The sequence below is a fragment of the Beta vulgaris genome, chromosome 2 (assembly GCF_026745355.1).
Source record: "Beta vulgaris subsp. vulgaris cultivar EL10 chromosome 2, EL10.2, whole genome shotgun sequence".
In the NCBI taxonomy this organism is placed as follows: domain Eukaryota; kingdom Viridiplantae; phylum Streptophyta; class Magnoliopsida; order Caryophyllales; family Amaranthaceae; genus Beta; species Beta vulgaris.
In genome coordinates, this window is record NC_079203.1 from 23,729,860 (window position 1) to 23,746,529 (window position 16,670).

A 16,670-nucleotide genomic window follows, 5' to 3' on the forward strand; every position below is an offset into this window, starting at 1 on the left:
GAAGATGTTATCTGAGATCAATCATACCTTCATCACTCTAATTCCTAAAATTGAAAATCCAAAAAAAGCTAATAATTTTAGATCAATTAGTCTTCGTTCTACCATTCATAAAGTTATTGCTAAAGTTCTCACTAATTGTTAAAAAGTAATAACCCTGGGCAATATCATTCATCCGCTCCAGGGAGCCTTTATTCCAGAGAGAATAATTCGAGATAATATTTTACTAGCACATGAAGTTTTCCACTCTTTTAAAAATAAAGGTGGAAAGGAGGTATTGTTAGCTATTTAATTAGATATGGAAAAAGCTTATGATAGACTAGAATGGAAATTTGTGATCGCTACTCTAAAAAATTTGGGTTTCCATGAGAAATTAATCGAGTGGATTCATAATTGTATATCTACAGTTTCTTTCTTAGTTCTTGTTAATGGTATTCCATGCAATCAATTCAAGCCGACACATGGTCTAAGGTAAGGAGACCCTTTATATACTTATTTATTTTGTGTGCTAAGCTATTAGCCAGGAAAGTCCACCATCAGAGTTTCCTTGGTTCAAAGGAGTTGGGTGTCAAAATTGATAGGTCGAGTATCAAAGTTCATTTTTAACCTTTGCAGATGATACTTTGTTGTTTGCCAAAGCTAACTCCCGCTCTTGCCATCTGATAAGGGATATCCTAGATGGGCATTATAGGATGTCTGGCCCGTTAGTCAGCTATCACAAATATGCTTTTCAATATACCTCTAATGTTTCAGATCAATATTGTGTAATTTTAATGATATCCTAAAAATGGATAATGCTCTCTCATTGGGCAAATATTTAGGTTGCCCTGTAATCATCGAACGTGTTGCTAAAGATACTTTTGGCGAGGTAGTAGCGAATTCGCAAAAACAATTGTTAAAATGGAAAGCTAATTCTCTCTCCAAGCGAGAAGAACAGTCTTAATCTAGTCTAACTGTCTTCAAAGGCAAACTTTCAAATGTAGAGCTTTCTGCTTCTAGCTGCTAATATTGCTAGTCTAGATAAAATTAATAGGAAGTCCAAATCTTATAGGCTGGGATAGAATTTGCAAACCAAAGTGCTATGGCGGTTTGGGAATTAGGAAAGCTAGTGTTAGTAATGTTGCTCTACAATCAAAATTGCTTTGGCTTATTGTCAATAATCCAGAAAATATCTAGGTCAACATGGTTAGCTGTGAATACCTAAAGTAGGATAGTATGTAATCCCCCGTAATTTTCTGAATTTTTTAAATATATTTAAAGTATATTTATAAATGATTTTAATATTTTATGAGTCGAATTGTTTTAATATTTGACTATTTTGAGAATTTAAAAGAGTTCTACGGTTTTTATTTCTAAAATTAATTAAATGTTTCATTAAGTGGAATTTTAATTATTTAAAGAGTAGTATTTAACGTATATTTAATTATTAAATTAAGCTTATGGGTTGAGGAGCCCAATTTGTAGCCTTTTGATCCCATTTGAAAGCCCAAAGGAATAATTCTTTTCCTACTATTCTTATGTACTCCTAATTCTATTAGGATTAGGAAAAGGGAACCTATAAATACTTCATTAAACCTCTCATGATTCATATTTTCAGATTTGACTTTTGTTTTCCACGAACTCTTCTTTCCTCTTTCCCTCCCTTCACTCGTTTTTTTTCTCTCACCCGAATCCGATTCAGATTTCTCATAGTTTCGTTTATTCTTAGCCAAAACTTTCTTCTGAGAAATTGTAGATCTCAAAAAGTTATTGAACTTAGGCTCAAGAATCACTCGATGCCGATTATTATTCTATCAGTTATGACCTCTGCAAGTTTCGCAATTTCGATGCCATATTTCACTCGCGATTTCAGTATTTCACTCTTTTTCTCCCTTTTTCTTTTGATTCTTTTCCTCGTTTTCTTATATATATATATATATATATATATATATATATATATATATATATATATATATATATATATATATATATATATATATATATATATATATATTGATTTAATATTTCTATGTATTATTTTGTTAAATTATTATTTAAAGACTTTAATTGTTTCAGATTATATATTTCATATTATTAAGCAAAACAATTTCAGATTTAATATTTTATGTTCAAGGTGAGATTTAAATATTAAAGTCTTGATTTTTGAGGTTTTAAAAGCCTATTTTAGCAGTACCATATTTTAGGGTTTGAAATATTTAATCTTTGGTGTCAAAAGAATTTTAGAAAAGGTTTTGACACGTTTTTAAGTGAAGTTTTATTGCTGTAAATTTATTAGTATATTGATATACCAATATTTTGTATTTTGTTAGGTGGAGATTATTCCCTAGGTAACTTGTAGAGTATAAAAGTGGCCTATCAATTTGTCTATACAAGGTACGTACATACCTCTGTGTTATGTGATCTAGTATCATGATTTACGAAGGAAAAGTTGTAGTATCATGTATAGAAACTTTATAAGTTCATATGTGATTTTTAGTATGATTGGATTTTACATGTTTTATGCCTGTGTGCAAGCATGTTAATTATGAGATTTATTATGAGTTAAAGATTGTCATGTTTGTATGGAATTATTGATGCAAGCATGTGGAAGGGAACTTTATTTATTAATTCACATGGGAGAATTAATATATGTTATAGAGATTGAATCATGTTTATTCATGTGTTCTCTTACAAGTATTATTTTCACTACTTTATAAGGATTGTGGGCCTTATCTGGTAAGTTGACAAGTTATGCCTTTGAAAGGTAAGATTATTGTTGGCTAGGTTCAACAAAATAAGAAAGATTGAGATTAAAAGAAAGTAATCTTGGGTTGTAAGTTGTGAGCACTTATTTAATCCTAAGATAAAAGAAGTTCAGTTGTGAATGATTGATTTGTATTTCTGTGATTGCTTGTATGTGTTTCACAACAAGTAATAACATGTAAATAACGTAAAGTGTAACGAGGATAGTTATAGACTTTAGACTGGTGCATGTCTAGAGTTGGACATTAGGAGTTGGGGTTCATGGTGAGCGTGCCATGCCTTTCATGGGAGTGGATTGATCACCATTCCTTTTTTTCAAAAAGGTTCCTAGATATCGCAGGTCATTCTGGAATACGGAGTCGCGCCCGTATTTCGTCTTCTTAGTGAAGGCATCAGTAGATAAGACAGCTTGGGTCCAAATAACTATTCCATTAAAGGAATAAAAAAAATGTTTAGAGTTTAGTTCAATAAAAGTTGTCCGCAGAATGTTATATGATTATATTATTTATATATCTCTGCATGTTATTTATTAGTATCATGTTAGGAATTCTTATATATTAGTATTTAGTATTCAACTTTGCTGATTACGTGCTTTGCTTGTGATTGTCGATCATTGCTTTGCCTTATTGATCCTGTGATGACCTAGTTTGGCGAGCACATTCACTAAAGCATTGACATTACAGGTTCGCAGATGTGCATCATTGGGAATCTGGAATGGAGAGAATGTGTAACTAGTATAATTTACTTTTTTGCATTAATAAGAACGTATTTTATTAAGTTTGTTTGAGTAGACTCATTTAGATTGTTTGATTTCGAAGTACTTGATTTCATTTATAATAAAAGGTTAAAGTTTGGTTATATGTTTTACGCTGCAAAATTCGGAATAAGTCGATACGTTATCACACGGGCGATAATCCTTGGGTAATTATCTACTTTTATATTATAAAGGTATTTTTGAAAAGTGAGAATTATCAGGGTATTACATAGTCTTTGGTCTCACTCCCCCTCATCATCTGCTTCCTAGCTATGGAGGAAACTTATGTCACTCCGGTCTATTTTTAGGAAAGGTATTAGATGGCACATAAATGATGGTAGAAATATCTCTTTTTGGTTTGATAATTAGGTTTATGCCCATCCGCTGGCTGATTTATCTCCTAATCATAATTTGGACCCCTCTCCTCAAAGTTAGTGACCTTATCTTGGATGATAATCAATTGTTATTAATGGAGCTTCAAAAATGGGTTCCTAGTTCTGTAGCTTTGGAAATTCAAAGTTTATTTCTTCCAACAACTCCTATGAATGGCAAAATGGTTTGGGGTCTTACTCCGCATGAAGAGTACTCAGTCCAATTAGGTGCAAAGCTCATCCAAGGATATAGTATTCATTTTACTCCAAAAGTTAAATTTGACTGGTTATGGAAGTTAAATATCCCCCCCCCCCGAAGATTAGATTTTTAATTTGCAAAATTTGTTTAGATGGTTTACCTACTAAAGATCGTCTAGAAAAAGGCCATGTTTTTTCTCGCGCAAGAATGTGTGTTTTGTAATTTTAATAAGGAAGATGGGTTTTACCTTTTTCATGATTGTCCCTTTGTGTGCAATGTCTTTTGTTACCTCCATGACTTGGGTTGTTTGCCCCAGTTCCCTTCCTTTATTAGTAGTATGTCTCTTTCTGACAACATAGCTCGGCTAAGGGATGAGTATAACCTTAATGACATTTGCTAAATACTCAGTATATGGTGGCATGTTTGGTTTGCTCGTAACAAAGTTGTGTACTTGGAAGAAGGGTTGGTCCTGTACAAAGTTTTCCCTGCCATCATCAGGTTTCTTCGTGACTGGGATCATGCTAATAATGTAGAAGACATCCTGTCTAATTCTACCTCTAAAGCTCCCTCTAATAAGAAAAAAAGAAGTTTGGTGGTCTAAACCCCCGCTTGATTCTCATAAGCTGAACTATGATGGTTCTAAATTGAATAATGGTGAGTCAGCTTATGGCAATGTTATTAGAGACCATGTGGGTGCTGGAAGTCTTCATCTTTCATCTTCCATTCTTGTTATTGAAGCTTGGGGGGGTGAAGGAAGGGCTTAAGGCTACGATGTCTGTTGGCATCAATCATTTGACTAATGAGAGTGATAACCTTGTGGTTATAAACTCTCTGAAGAATGTGTGGAAGGTCCCTTGGGGAATTAACAATATTATTTCTGATGCAGGGATGGATCTTAGGGCTTTTCATTCTATCACTATGTCTTACTATTTCCGTGAGGCAAACAAGCTGTGGATTTTTTGGCTAACAAGGGTCACTTGGTGCGGCCTCCTCATTATCGTTGGTTTGAGCTTCATGACCCAGTTTTCCTTTCTATCATTCGGAAGGATGTGTTAGGTTGGTCCTATGTTAGGATCTAGCCTAATTTTCTCTCCTTATCAAAAAAAATATATATATATATTAGAAAAGTTTTTAGAAAAAATAAAATATAAGTGAACATAATTACATTTGTGGATCGTATTCATTAAGGGTGCGTTCTCCTCAACTTAAAAAATTAAGTTTCAGGTCCAATAAGTCCAGATAAGTTGCAATAAGGTCCAATAAGGGAAATAAGTTCCAATCAGGTCTAATAAGGTCCAATAAGTTCCAATCAGATGCAATAAGTTCCAATCAGGTCCAATAAGGTCCAATAAGTTCCAATAAGGTCTAATAAGGTCCAAATAGTCAATATTCAATAAACATTTGTATTATTGTCCATTATGTTATTATTAGAATTTTAATTAAAGTACCAAAATGATTATATAGTATTATACTTGTATTAGTGTATTATTTTATTAAATATTTGTATTATTGACTATTATTTTATTATTCATATTACTATTAGCTGATTATGTTATTATTAGAATTTTTTTAAAGTACCACAATGTAAGTACTATACTTGTATTATTGTAACAACCCTGAATTTCCAATACTTCTGAAATCAACTTAATAAAAATAAACTCGGAAATCCGAAGGTGCTACGCCGCGATAATTATTAATAATAACCGCAAGGCTAATGGTTCTAACTAAAACAATAACCAATAAGTTTTAACTAATTATTACAGAACAACTAAATAGACTGTAAAATAATTATTACAAACCAGAACATAAATCTTATAAATAAATAACAGCGGAAGTCTTTTTAAAGTCCTATTAAATCAAAAGGGATGCAACGCACTCTTTAACCCAACTGGAGCTAACTATCTTCAAGTCCCTGCACATTAAACACTGTAATATCAGCCAAAGGCTGAGCAAGATTTAATACTGAAATAAAACAAAACTATTCAATGTGCAGGTAAGATATATAGGAATATCTTACAAATTCATTTAAAAGGAGTACATATTATATATGTAAAATTAACTTTCTAATAACCTCAAATGCGATCTTTCTTTCTTTCTGAACTATTCTGTAAAACTTTCAAATATAACCTTTCGTAATATGTGAGTAGGAAGTAATAAAAATCTAATGAGCTAGCTAGGCTCACTAGATAAGGTAAACACCAAAGTCCCTAGTATGCATACCCCTAACTTGATAACGAACCAAGAAGGAAGACTAATGGCAAGTGTATTGATCAACATACACCCAACTACTAAAATATATTGTTGAGACATTGTTAACTCAACATACTTCCAAACTCGGAGAATACCGCTCACCGGCAACCCCACAATAAAACTCTATAAACCCTCGTAAGGGTGAGGAACTTCGTCCTTTCAAAATCTCAACTTGGTAACATTGAGGAACTTCCTCCTTGTAATATAAATCTCATGAATAATCTCATAAACTCTTTCAATATAAATATCGAGAACCATTTAAATCTCAACATATAAACTTCATAAAACAATCTCATTGTAAAAATAAATTTCCAAACATTATAAAACAGTTTCTCAGCTCATCTGTACAAGCATAGTAAGAAATCTTACCTTATCAGCAACCATAGTTAACAAATCTCAATCTTAAGTCAAAAAGGTTCCTCTACGAACCCGCAATTTGATTAGGAAAAGTAATAAAAGTGAAATTACACTATAAAGACCCAACAATCTCGACCTCTTGATCCGAAAACCGCAAGTCCAATAACCCAAAAATTTCCTATCTTTTAAAACTAACGAACTAGAGATGATGAAGGTGGAGATGATGTATCAATGGATGTGTGATAATGGTTGAAGGAAGAATTAAAGGAGGAAGAAACAAAATAGAAAAAGAATGTGAAATAAGAAGATGAAGTTTTGCGGAGGAAAAAAAAATGTCGTGATGAATGATGATGATACTGTAGGTTTTGGGTATTTGTATTCCTTTTTTTTTCCCTTTTTTTTTTCAAATCTTCAACTCTAATTAGATAGTAAACCTAGTAAATCTAGGAATTTGTTTTTGACCACTTCAAAGATAAAGTCAAAGCTAGTAAAAAAATATATTTTTAATAAAAGACATCTGAAATTATTTTCCTAAAATAAATCAATGTAACTAATTACTAAACGGGTATAAAAATACGGGGTGTTACAATTATTTTATTCATATTACTATTAGGTGATTATATTATTATTAAATAATATTATAATCATGATCAAATAATTAAGGTTAATAATAATAATCATTATAATTACAATATTTTGCAATTCGTCTTTAAATAACTAGAGATAACATATTTTCGTTACTAATAACAATGAAAGTTATAAATGTAGAGTGAGAGATAACGAGTTAATGCATTCTACTACCTTCACATAAATGAAAGTGGGGTGAGAATTTTTCGTATGTGCCAATTTTAACTTGTTAGCAATAAATGTTAATCAACTTTTGATTTTCCATTAGTGCTTTATAAAATCAAAACAAGAGTATTAGATATATTAGTGGTCAAAGTTATGTATAGGCAAATATATAAATAGTAATTTTTTTTTGTTAAATTAATTATCATAAGAGATAATTAATAATAATTATTTTTGAAAAGGACGAATTTTAATAATTAATACCTTCATAATAAATTTTGAGGGATAGTATTTACGTTAGGAGTAATATTTATGTTATTAATGGTCAATTTTTTTTTGTCTAATCTCTATTCTATATGTGAAGAGGGGTAGGACACCAAAATATTAAAATCCCATTTTACCCTCACTATACAAAAAAGAAAAAAAAAAAGGTAAAAATAACTACTTAACTTAGACAGAAAAAGGAATCCAATAACTGAATTAAAAAAAAATTGAATAAGGTAAAAAAAACCACTACTAAAACGTGGAAGTCAGTTTCTTAGTTTTCACATTATTATCTAATTTATTTTTTAAAATAAAAATTTCTAATTAAATAGAAAACTAATAATTGACATTATCTCAACGCTTCAAATATAGTTTTGAAATTTAATCTACAACTTTCTAACTACATACTTTAATTATTTTCTCCTAATTTTGCTTATGATTTTCATATTTTCTCCCAATTTACACAATACATTGTGCTCAATTTTACGTTTGTTTATGATTTTCATATTTTCTCCCAATTACTTTCTCCTTCAATTTTGCTGATGATTTTCATATTTTCTCCCAATTTTTCCAGATGTCCAATTTAAAGAATGAATTAGACAATGTCATGAACACCATGATGGGGAGGTGAACCAATGCCGACGAAACAACATCGACACCGATGAAGTTGCCATGCCGTGAGCGGTAAGACCACACAGTAAGTTGAAGCTTATGAACTTTGCACTAGACTCTGGAGTTGTTTTCTCTTATCTACTTGAAAACTTGAAATCTTGAACAAATATGTGTGTTGCACTACACTCTAGAGTTGTTTTTATATAGTTAGTCAATCTCTATAAATTGCCATTAAATGCAAGTACCAAAAGAAAATTATACAATTAAAAATATTTTAGATATAAGTATGTAATTAATTTAACTTTAAAGACGATTTCGCACGCATAGCGTGCATATAAGACTAGTAAGGTTAAATAAGTTTCAATCAGGTCCAATAAGGTTTAATAAGTTTCAATATATCAGGTCCAATAATGTCTAATAAGTTTCAATCAGGGCCAATAAGGTCTAATAAGTTTCAATAAGGTCAATAAGTTCCAATAAGCTTCAATAAGTTCCAATCAGGTTCAATCATGTCCAATAAGTTGAATCAGGTCCAATCAGGTTTAATATGTTACAATAAATTCAATTCAGGTTCAATAAGTTTAGTTTAGATAAGGTCCAATAAATTCAAGGCCAATAAATTCAAGAGAACGCAGCCTAAATCCTTGCATTTTCAGTGATCATATTTCCACTATAATCACCTTAGAATTTTCCAATATAAACAAGCCTCACCTGTTTTCCATTTACTTGAAAAAGAAACCCCCCTAAATCGTCAGTTTTGAAAACATACAAGGCAGAAACAAATCCGTTACACCGCCACAAAATTTGACCGTTGATAACATTTAAAACTCCCAAATTGCTCATAGCCGTTGCAAACCCCGCTCTCTCTCACCTCTCCTAAATCTTCTTAGATCTCTGCAAATTCTCCACACTTCCCTCACCTTTCTCTTTCTATAGTTCTCTCTCTCTCGTCTCCGAAACAATCAACACAAACCCAATACTGTCGCCATTAATGGACCCAAAACTCCAACACCCACTTCACCAAATCGCTCAAACTCCAACCCACAAACTCCTCCTCAAACAATGGCTAAAAGAACAGGACTTAATCCTTGATCGAATTTCCCTGAAAGAATCACAAATCGACGGCGTACGAAAAGAAATCACTAACCTTTACACAATCTTCTTCCTCTTTCACTCCCTTTCTCTCCTCCTCCTCTTCAACATCTCCTCCACAAACTCAACTGCTTGTAAAAAATCATGGGTCCCATCTCTTTGCTCCTTGTTTTTTTCCATGGCGGTCATATGGGCGGTTCGGTATAAGACCGACGTCGAAACCCATCTTGAGAAGCTTCTGGAGAGGGAGAAAGAGGATTGGAAGTTGTTGGGTAAGTGTGTGGAGGAACTGAAGAAGAAAGGGATTGAATTTGATTTGTTGAAGGAAGTCGATGCGCTTCGAAGGGCCAAAAGTATGAGGATTGAGGGTAAAGCTGTAAGGAAATGGTCTGCTAGAGATTTTGTTACTCTGTTTTTCTTTGCTCTTTCTTGCATTGTTTTGGGTCTTACTAGGATCATCTTGTGTAGCTAGAAATATATTTAAAAAATAGTTATGGATGGTTATTTGTTTGTATTTTTCATTCTTGTTAGGAATATTTTTGTTATCGTTTTATTATATGGAGTAAGATTAAGTGCAGAACAATCTGTTCTGCTTCGCGTCATTTGGTGAACCCAGAATTGTATCGGTTACAAGAATAACATGATTACTTTTGTTACCATCATCTATTTGTAATTTGTTGTCCATTTCATCAAAGTTTTACAGCAATGCTAGGTAGCAATACGGATACATGTGGATGGGAACGGACAACAAGAACATTAAAATTTTCAAACGGGTACCGCTTGAATTCGGCAAAAAAAATGTAATATATTTTGGGTTTTGCTATTTAACGTCCTAAATTTTTTTACCAATACCCTAATCCGTATTTTTATACCGTATTTTATACTTTCTTATTTCTTCTCCCTCTTTCTTCCTCCTTCCTCAAGACTTGCAGACAACATTTTAGAAATACATTTCTCAAGACTTCACAATAGACTTGCAGACACTCATGGATGCATCAGCAAGTCTTCCTCCTTCCTCAAGTCTTCCTTTATAATTCCATACTCAGATCTTTATAAACCTGTGAAGTTCAGTTTACAAAAAAATTGAGAAAAAAAAAACCCACCCAATTACTCAGAGAATCATAGAGTCACAGTAGAAATTACTCACAATATTATTCTTATACTCTCCTCCACAATTTTAGCCAAGATTATAATTAATCCCACAAAACAAAGATTACATCCACAAAACAAATCCCATAAAAATGAAATTCAGATCTGAGTTTATGAGAAAAAAAGATTGATTTAAAAAAAAAAATTATGGTGAGGCGTCCACCATGGACGCCCCACCACAGGCACAGGCGTCCATGGTGGAAGCCCCACCATAATTTTTTTTTAAAAAATAAATTGATGGGGTGTCGCCGGTCAAGCTGTGGTGGGGAGTTTATGGTCTCGACGGAGAAGATGGTGTCACCTGAAAATTGGTGGTGGTGGGGCTCTAATTCAATGGTGAAATTTACTGTGGTGCTGAAAGAAGTAGGAAAAGGGGAAACAGAGGTGAGGGAAAAGGAAGGAAGAAGGAGAAGAAATAGAAGAGTATAAAATACAGTATAAAAATATGTATTTAGGGCGTTACTATGAAATCCTAGGGCGTTATTTAGCAAATAAGTACATTTTAATGAAAAATATTAGATTAAATTTTTCTTGTATAAAATCTCAGTTTAATTTTTGTACAAAATATTAAAAAACATACATATAGAAATATAAAGAATAAGCTTATAGAAATATAAAGAATAAGTTTTCTTTCTCAAAATAGAAAAATATAAATAGAGTTACACTTATACCGCTGTACAACTGTACTACACCACTATAGAAAGAAAAAAAAACACTCAAATATTTCCTCCATTCCACAATAAGAGCACCTCCAATGGGTAAAAATACCCTCCCCATATGTAGTCTCTCTCCTCAAATGGGCCTCCACATGAGTGGGGTTGGTTCCACATTTAATGAGCATGCTCTAATTCTAGGGGAGGTGCCCAAATGAAGAAGAAACCAGCAGCAAACACGTGGCTATGGGACCACTTGGGAGTCAAAAAAAAAATTGTACAACAGGCTGACATGGATAGACTGACGCGCCTAGTTACCCAACCAAATGCCGCCAAGTGTCTCCTTTTCCCCTTTAAAAGCAACGATAATTTCTTAAATAGCCGTTGCATAATTTTGGCCATTTAAAATAATTCTGGTAATTGAAAAAAATATATCCAACGTTCATATTTTTAATTGTCTATAAATAGAGACCAATTATGCCATATTTTGATACATTCAAATTTCTCTACCTTTTCCAATCTTTAATTTCTCTAATTTTTCTCATCTTAATTATATTTTATTCCTCTACTCTTTAAATACTTCCAAACAAATTATCCATAATTATGAATCCTAATAATTCTAATTATGGAAATAGGCCTCAAAGAACCCCAAATTATCAATTTAATCTCAACCACCCACAAAATCCAAATTCCCCACAAAATTCTAATATCCAACAAAATTCCAGTTCCCCACAAAATTCTAATTTCCAATGTAATCCAAATTTCCAACAAAATTCAAATTCCCCACAAAATCCAAATTTCCACATCAAAATTTCGAACAAAACCCAAATCGTCAAAATACTAATATTGCTTTTGATCCAAATATGCTCAATAACCCTCAAATCCAAGCCTTATTCCAAGCATTTGTACTCCAAAGTCAACAATTCTATTTTGAAACCTCGCCCCATACTCCAGTGAATCTCTCATCTCCAATGTCTCAATATATGGATCAAAGTCCCACAACTCCAGGGGGAGATGGGAGCAATAACTGAATACTAGTTGAAGATTATTACCAAACTCAACAACTCAGAGACGATGATGATGCTTATGATGATGATGATGAAGATGAAGCGGACCAAGGTGGAAAAGGTAAAGATAAGATACTAAAAGAAAGGTGGGACATGATGAGGAAATAGCATTAGTCTCTGGATACCTTAATTGTGGTGGTGATCCATTAGTGGGAACGGATCAGTCAAAGGCAAAGCTTTGGAAAGAAATCAAGCGCATCTACGATGTTGAAGTGGTAAAAAAACCATCACTCATCCACCCAAGGACCATGAAGTCAATTAAAGCGCATTGGAGAACCACAACCGACTCGTGACTTTGTGGGTATCGCAACTCGGTGAAGCCGAGCGAATGAAATCAAGTGGAATGGCTATTACGGATGTAGAGGCTAAAGCTCATGAACTATACCAACAAAAACAAAAAGGTAAAGCTTTCAAAATGTACCATTGTTGGATGGGAATGAGACACCTTTCAAGATGGTAACCCGGTAACGATTCAACTGTTGTGAGTCAATCAAGTTCAAAAAGGTCAAGTGATGAAGTTGTATCAGTTCGCCTCGGATGGTGTGAAGAAGGCAAAGGCACAAAGAAAAATGAAAGGAGTAGCTACAAGTTTAGATGATTTCAACAGCACTTTAAGTGAAATGCAAGGTGAACGAATTACAATAAGGAAAAATATAGAAGAAATGATGGATTACCAAAAGCAGTGAGATGAAAAGAAAATGAGGTTCAAGATGTATCAATTGTTGATGACCAAACGATCTCTTGATGCGGGTGAGTTCGAATACTATGAGAAGCTAAAAGAAGAGTTTATGAAGTAGTTTAGTTATAAGGTTGTTTTATTTAGTACTCTTAATTCTTTCGTAATTCTAGTATTTACTATCCTAGTTTGTATTGTTTTAATATTTGTTATCTATTGAGAATCTTATCTTTAGAAAAGTGGATTACAATCTTATCTTCTGAAAAGTGGATTACAATCTTATCTTCTAAGAATCTTATCTTCTGAAAATCTTATATTTTGGGATTGTGTAGTCCTTTCTTATCTTTTGAGATTGCACTCTTATCATCAAATGTCTACGAAAGATGAATTGGTTGAATGATAACATCACACCATAACACCATCCTTCTATCTACAAAAAATATCATTCTTCTTCCTTCAAACCACTTCATTCTTCTTTTCTTCTTGCAACAAAAGGAAACATGAACTTGGATTACAATTCTTCAAGTTCAAGTTATGACCAGTTTGATGATATGGTCAATAACATGATTTTATACAACGCGTATCTTGAAGAACAAGAAGACTACGTAATTCAACAAGTTGTTCAAACAATTGTTGCTCCAATCATAGAAGCCACTCAAATAAGATCTCCCAAAAAAAAGAAAAATTATTCCAAGAGACCGTCTTGATGCAAATCAAAGGTTAATGAACGATTACTTTGTTGATCGTCCTCTATATACCGAAGACATGTTCCGACGTAGATTCCGTATGCATCGTCCTCTTTTCTTTCGAACTGTGGACGCAGTCGCTGCGTAAGAGCCATACTTTCAACAACGACCAGACGCAACTGGGAAGCTAGGTGCCTCCACTCTTCAGAAATGCACAGCAGCATTGAGGTGTCTAGCATATGGATCAGCATCTGACGCAGTCGACGAGTACATCAAAATTACTGAATCAACAGCAAAGGAGTGCCTTGTGCACTTTGTGCGAGGAATTCGAAAAGCTTTTACGATCGAGTACTTAAGGAGGCCTACAGTAACCGACTTGCAACGCCTCTTACGTGACAGGGAAAGGCGGAGTTTTCCTGGAATGATGGACAACATAGATTGCATGCATTGGCAATGGAAAAACTGCCCACGAGCATGGAAAGGGTTGTATCAAGGTAGGTCCAAATCTGCAACGGTAATTCTAGAAGTTGTGGCCTCTGGAGACTTGTGGATATGGCATGCATTTTTCGGAACACCGAAAACTTGCAATGATATCAATGTATTGGCACGCTCTCCGGTGTTTGATGATCTTTATCAAGGAAGAGCTCATAAGGTCACATTTAATGTGAATGGTAATACCTACAATAGGGGATATTACCTAACAGATGAGATCTACCCTAAATGGGCAGTGTTCATGCCAGCAATTCGACTCCCACTGTCTCTTGTCGATGAGTTGTTCACCAAACGTCAAGAATCAGTTCGAAAAGACGTCGAACGTGCGTTTGAGGTTTTATAAGCACGCTTTGCAATAATACAAAGGCCATCCCTCATTTGGGATGAACACTTAATGTGGGAAATAATGCTGGCGTGTATCATTCTTCACAATATGATTGTCGAGGATCAACGGGATACATATCTAAATTATCAAGACGCATCAGACTTCGAGCAAGAAAATGCCTCGATTGCTAGTACTTCGTCTAGCCATAGGCTTGAAACATATTCTGTTCAACCTGGTCGCTACAATGATATAGGGATGCAACAATATTTGCAAAGAAGAGCTGATGCGTGGGATAGAGATGTTCACAACTCCTTACAAAAGGACTTGGCTCAATACATTTGGCAAAATTGTCGCCAATCAACCAATGATGAGTGAATTATTGTTTGTAATATTAAGTTTAGTCATTGTTGTAAGAAATATTAATTAAGTAGCTTAATTAAAAGGCGAGCATAAATTAACGATTTATCGTTTTAATACGTGATTAGCAATTTACATAGTGTAATTAGCAACTACCGAATTAATTAGTGTATTTAATAATAAATGTATTATTTGTTTTAGTAAAAATTATCAAATTATGTAGCTTAATTAATTAAAAGGCGAGTGTAAATTAACGATTTAATTAGTGTCATTATTTAGTGATTAATTATGAAATTAATTAGCATAATTACAATTTTTTTATTTAATTACAAAGAAATCATGTTAAATATGGAGTATATAAGCAATAGATAAAATATTGGTGGGGTATGGGAAAGTAGGAGAGAGAAAAGGTGGTGGGGTATAGGAAATAAGAGAGAGAAGATAAATGGGAGGTAGATGAGTGGAGGTATGTGTTTCAAATTTGAGTAAGGTAAAATGGGGAGGTAGTGGAAAATGAGGTGGACAAATAAGGTGAGGAGAGAGAAGAAATGGGGTGAACCATGAATGGAGATGCTCTAAGTGAAACATAGAGAAAGTGGGGAGTTACCAAGGAATTTAGAGAGAGTTAGGACCATAATAAAGTAGAGTGAAGAAGTATTGAAGTTGTGGTCCCCTCTTACTTTTTGGTGGTATATTTGTAATAAGAGTGAATGTTTTTTACTATTTCGAGCTTGGTTTCACTTATTAGGATTATTTCAAATAAGGAAAGTGTTTCACTTATTGTGAAACGGAGGAAGTATGTGATAGAAGAAGCGAGGAGAGGGAGAGAAAAATAAAATAGAAAGTAAAGATAAACCAATTTAGAAAATAAAATAAAAAGAAACCCTAGAATTCAAAAGAAAGTAAGAGACACACCTAGTTCAGGTAAGAGAAGGAGGAGCGACTCGGTAGTCAGCGAAGCACTTCGAAGGAGACGGATGACGAGGGTACGCGAAGGACTTCGACCCTTGTAAATTCAATTGTAAGAGAATTATTAATTTTCGACAAAATCATATAATTTGATTTTTCACCTCTAAAATTTCATTAAACGTAATTTGGGTACACGGAAATTCTCTCAAATACGTCCCAACCCAGAGTGGTGTCAAAACAGGTTCTCGGTATACTCAGGAGGAACCAGCTGGTAAGACCAGGTAGGTTATGATTATGTCATTCAATGTCTCAGGTCGTGATTGGTCAGGTTTTCTTCACCTAGATCGCTTACATTTGAATCATGGAATTGTCGGATGACGAACAGGTCTGAACGTTCCATTTACAAGTCGATCCATTATCGGGTATGATTGTTTGTGGATAATTTTTCACTAGGTTTGAGCAGGTCGTATTTGGATTTCATGTACGCTTGGGTAGAGTCAAGTGTGCTCGGGTTGAATCACTAATGACCTTAGTTCGATCATTGTGAAGCATCAGGTCCATCCGCCATTGAACGTTAATTCAACTTCCATTAACTCCTTGTGAGGTCATTTTGTATTTTGTTACATATTTCATATTATTAAAAGCATTAAAATCGACACACACACACACACATACACACACACACACACACACACACACACACACACACACACACACACACACACACATATATATATATATATATATATATATATTATATATATATATATATATATATATATATATATATATATATATATATATATATATATATATATACACATATATACATATGTAAGTGTGTGAAAAAATATATGGATGATAACAAAAACTAATATAAACAATATATTGTTTACCGTGATGTTTAGCATATTTGTGTAAAACTACTT

The 16,670-nt window shown here is 33.4% G+C and overlaps 2 protein-coding genes and 1 long non-coding RNA gene across 3 annotated transcripts; 2 read left to right on the top strand and 1 right to left on the bottom strand.

Annotated features, from left to right (window-relative positions):
• Positions 1-5,684: 5,684 nt before the first annotated feature.
• LOC130590588 (uncharacterized) lies at positions 5,685-8,289 on the bottom strand. The gene is made up of 2 exons (XR_008968436.1): positions 6,683-8,289; positions 5,685-5,975 (listed from the first exon to the last, which is right to left on the bottom strand). It is a non-coding gene; the product is annotated as an uncharacterized LOC130590588 (long non-coding RNA).
• Positions 8,290-9,218: 929 nt separating this feature from the next.
• On the top strand, positions 9,219-10,093 carry LOC104887089 (hypothetical protein; the record flags this gene model as incomplete). The annotated part of the gene is made up of 1 exon (XM_010671675.4): positions 9,219-10,093. A coding segment is annotated over one exon (681 nt), but the record flags the coding sequence as incomplete, so codon positions are not given.
• A 2,715-nt stretch (positions 10,094-12,808) lies between these two features.
• LOC109134424 (uncharacterized) lies at positions 12,809-14,493 on the top strand. The gene is made up of 2 exons (XM_019248165.1): positions 12,809-12,923; positions 13,832-14,493. Exons 1-2 carry the CDS (start codon positions 12,809-12,811, stop codon positions 14,491-14,493), a joined length of 777 nt encoding a protein of 258 aa, XP_019103710.1.
• Positions 14,494-16,670: the final 2,177 nt, after the last annotated feature.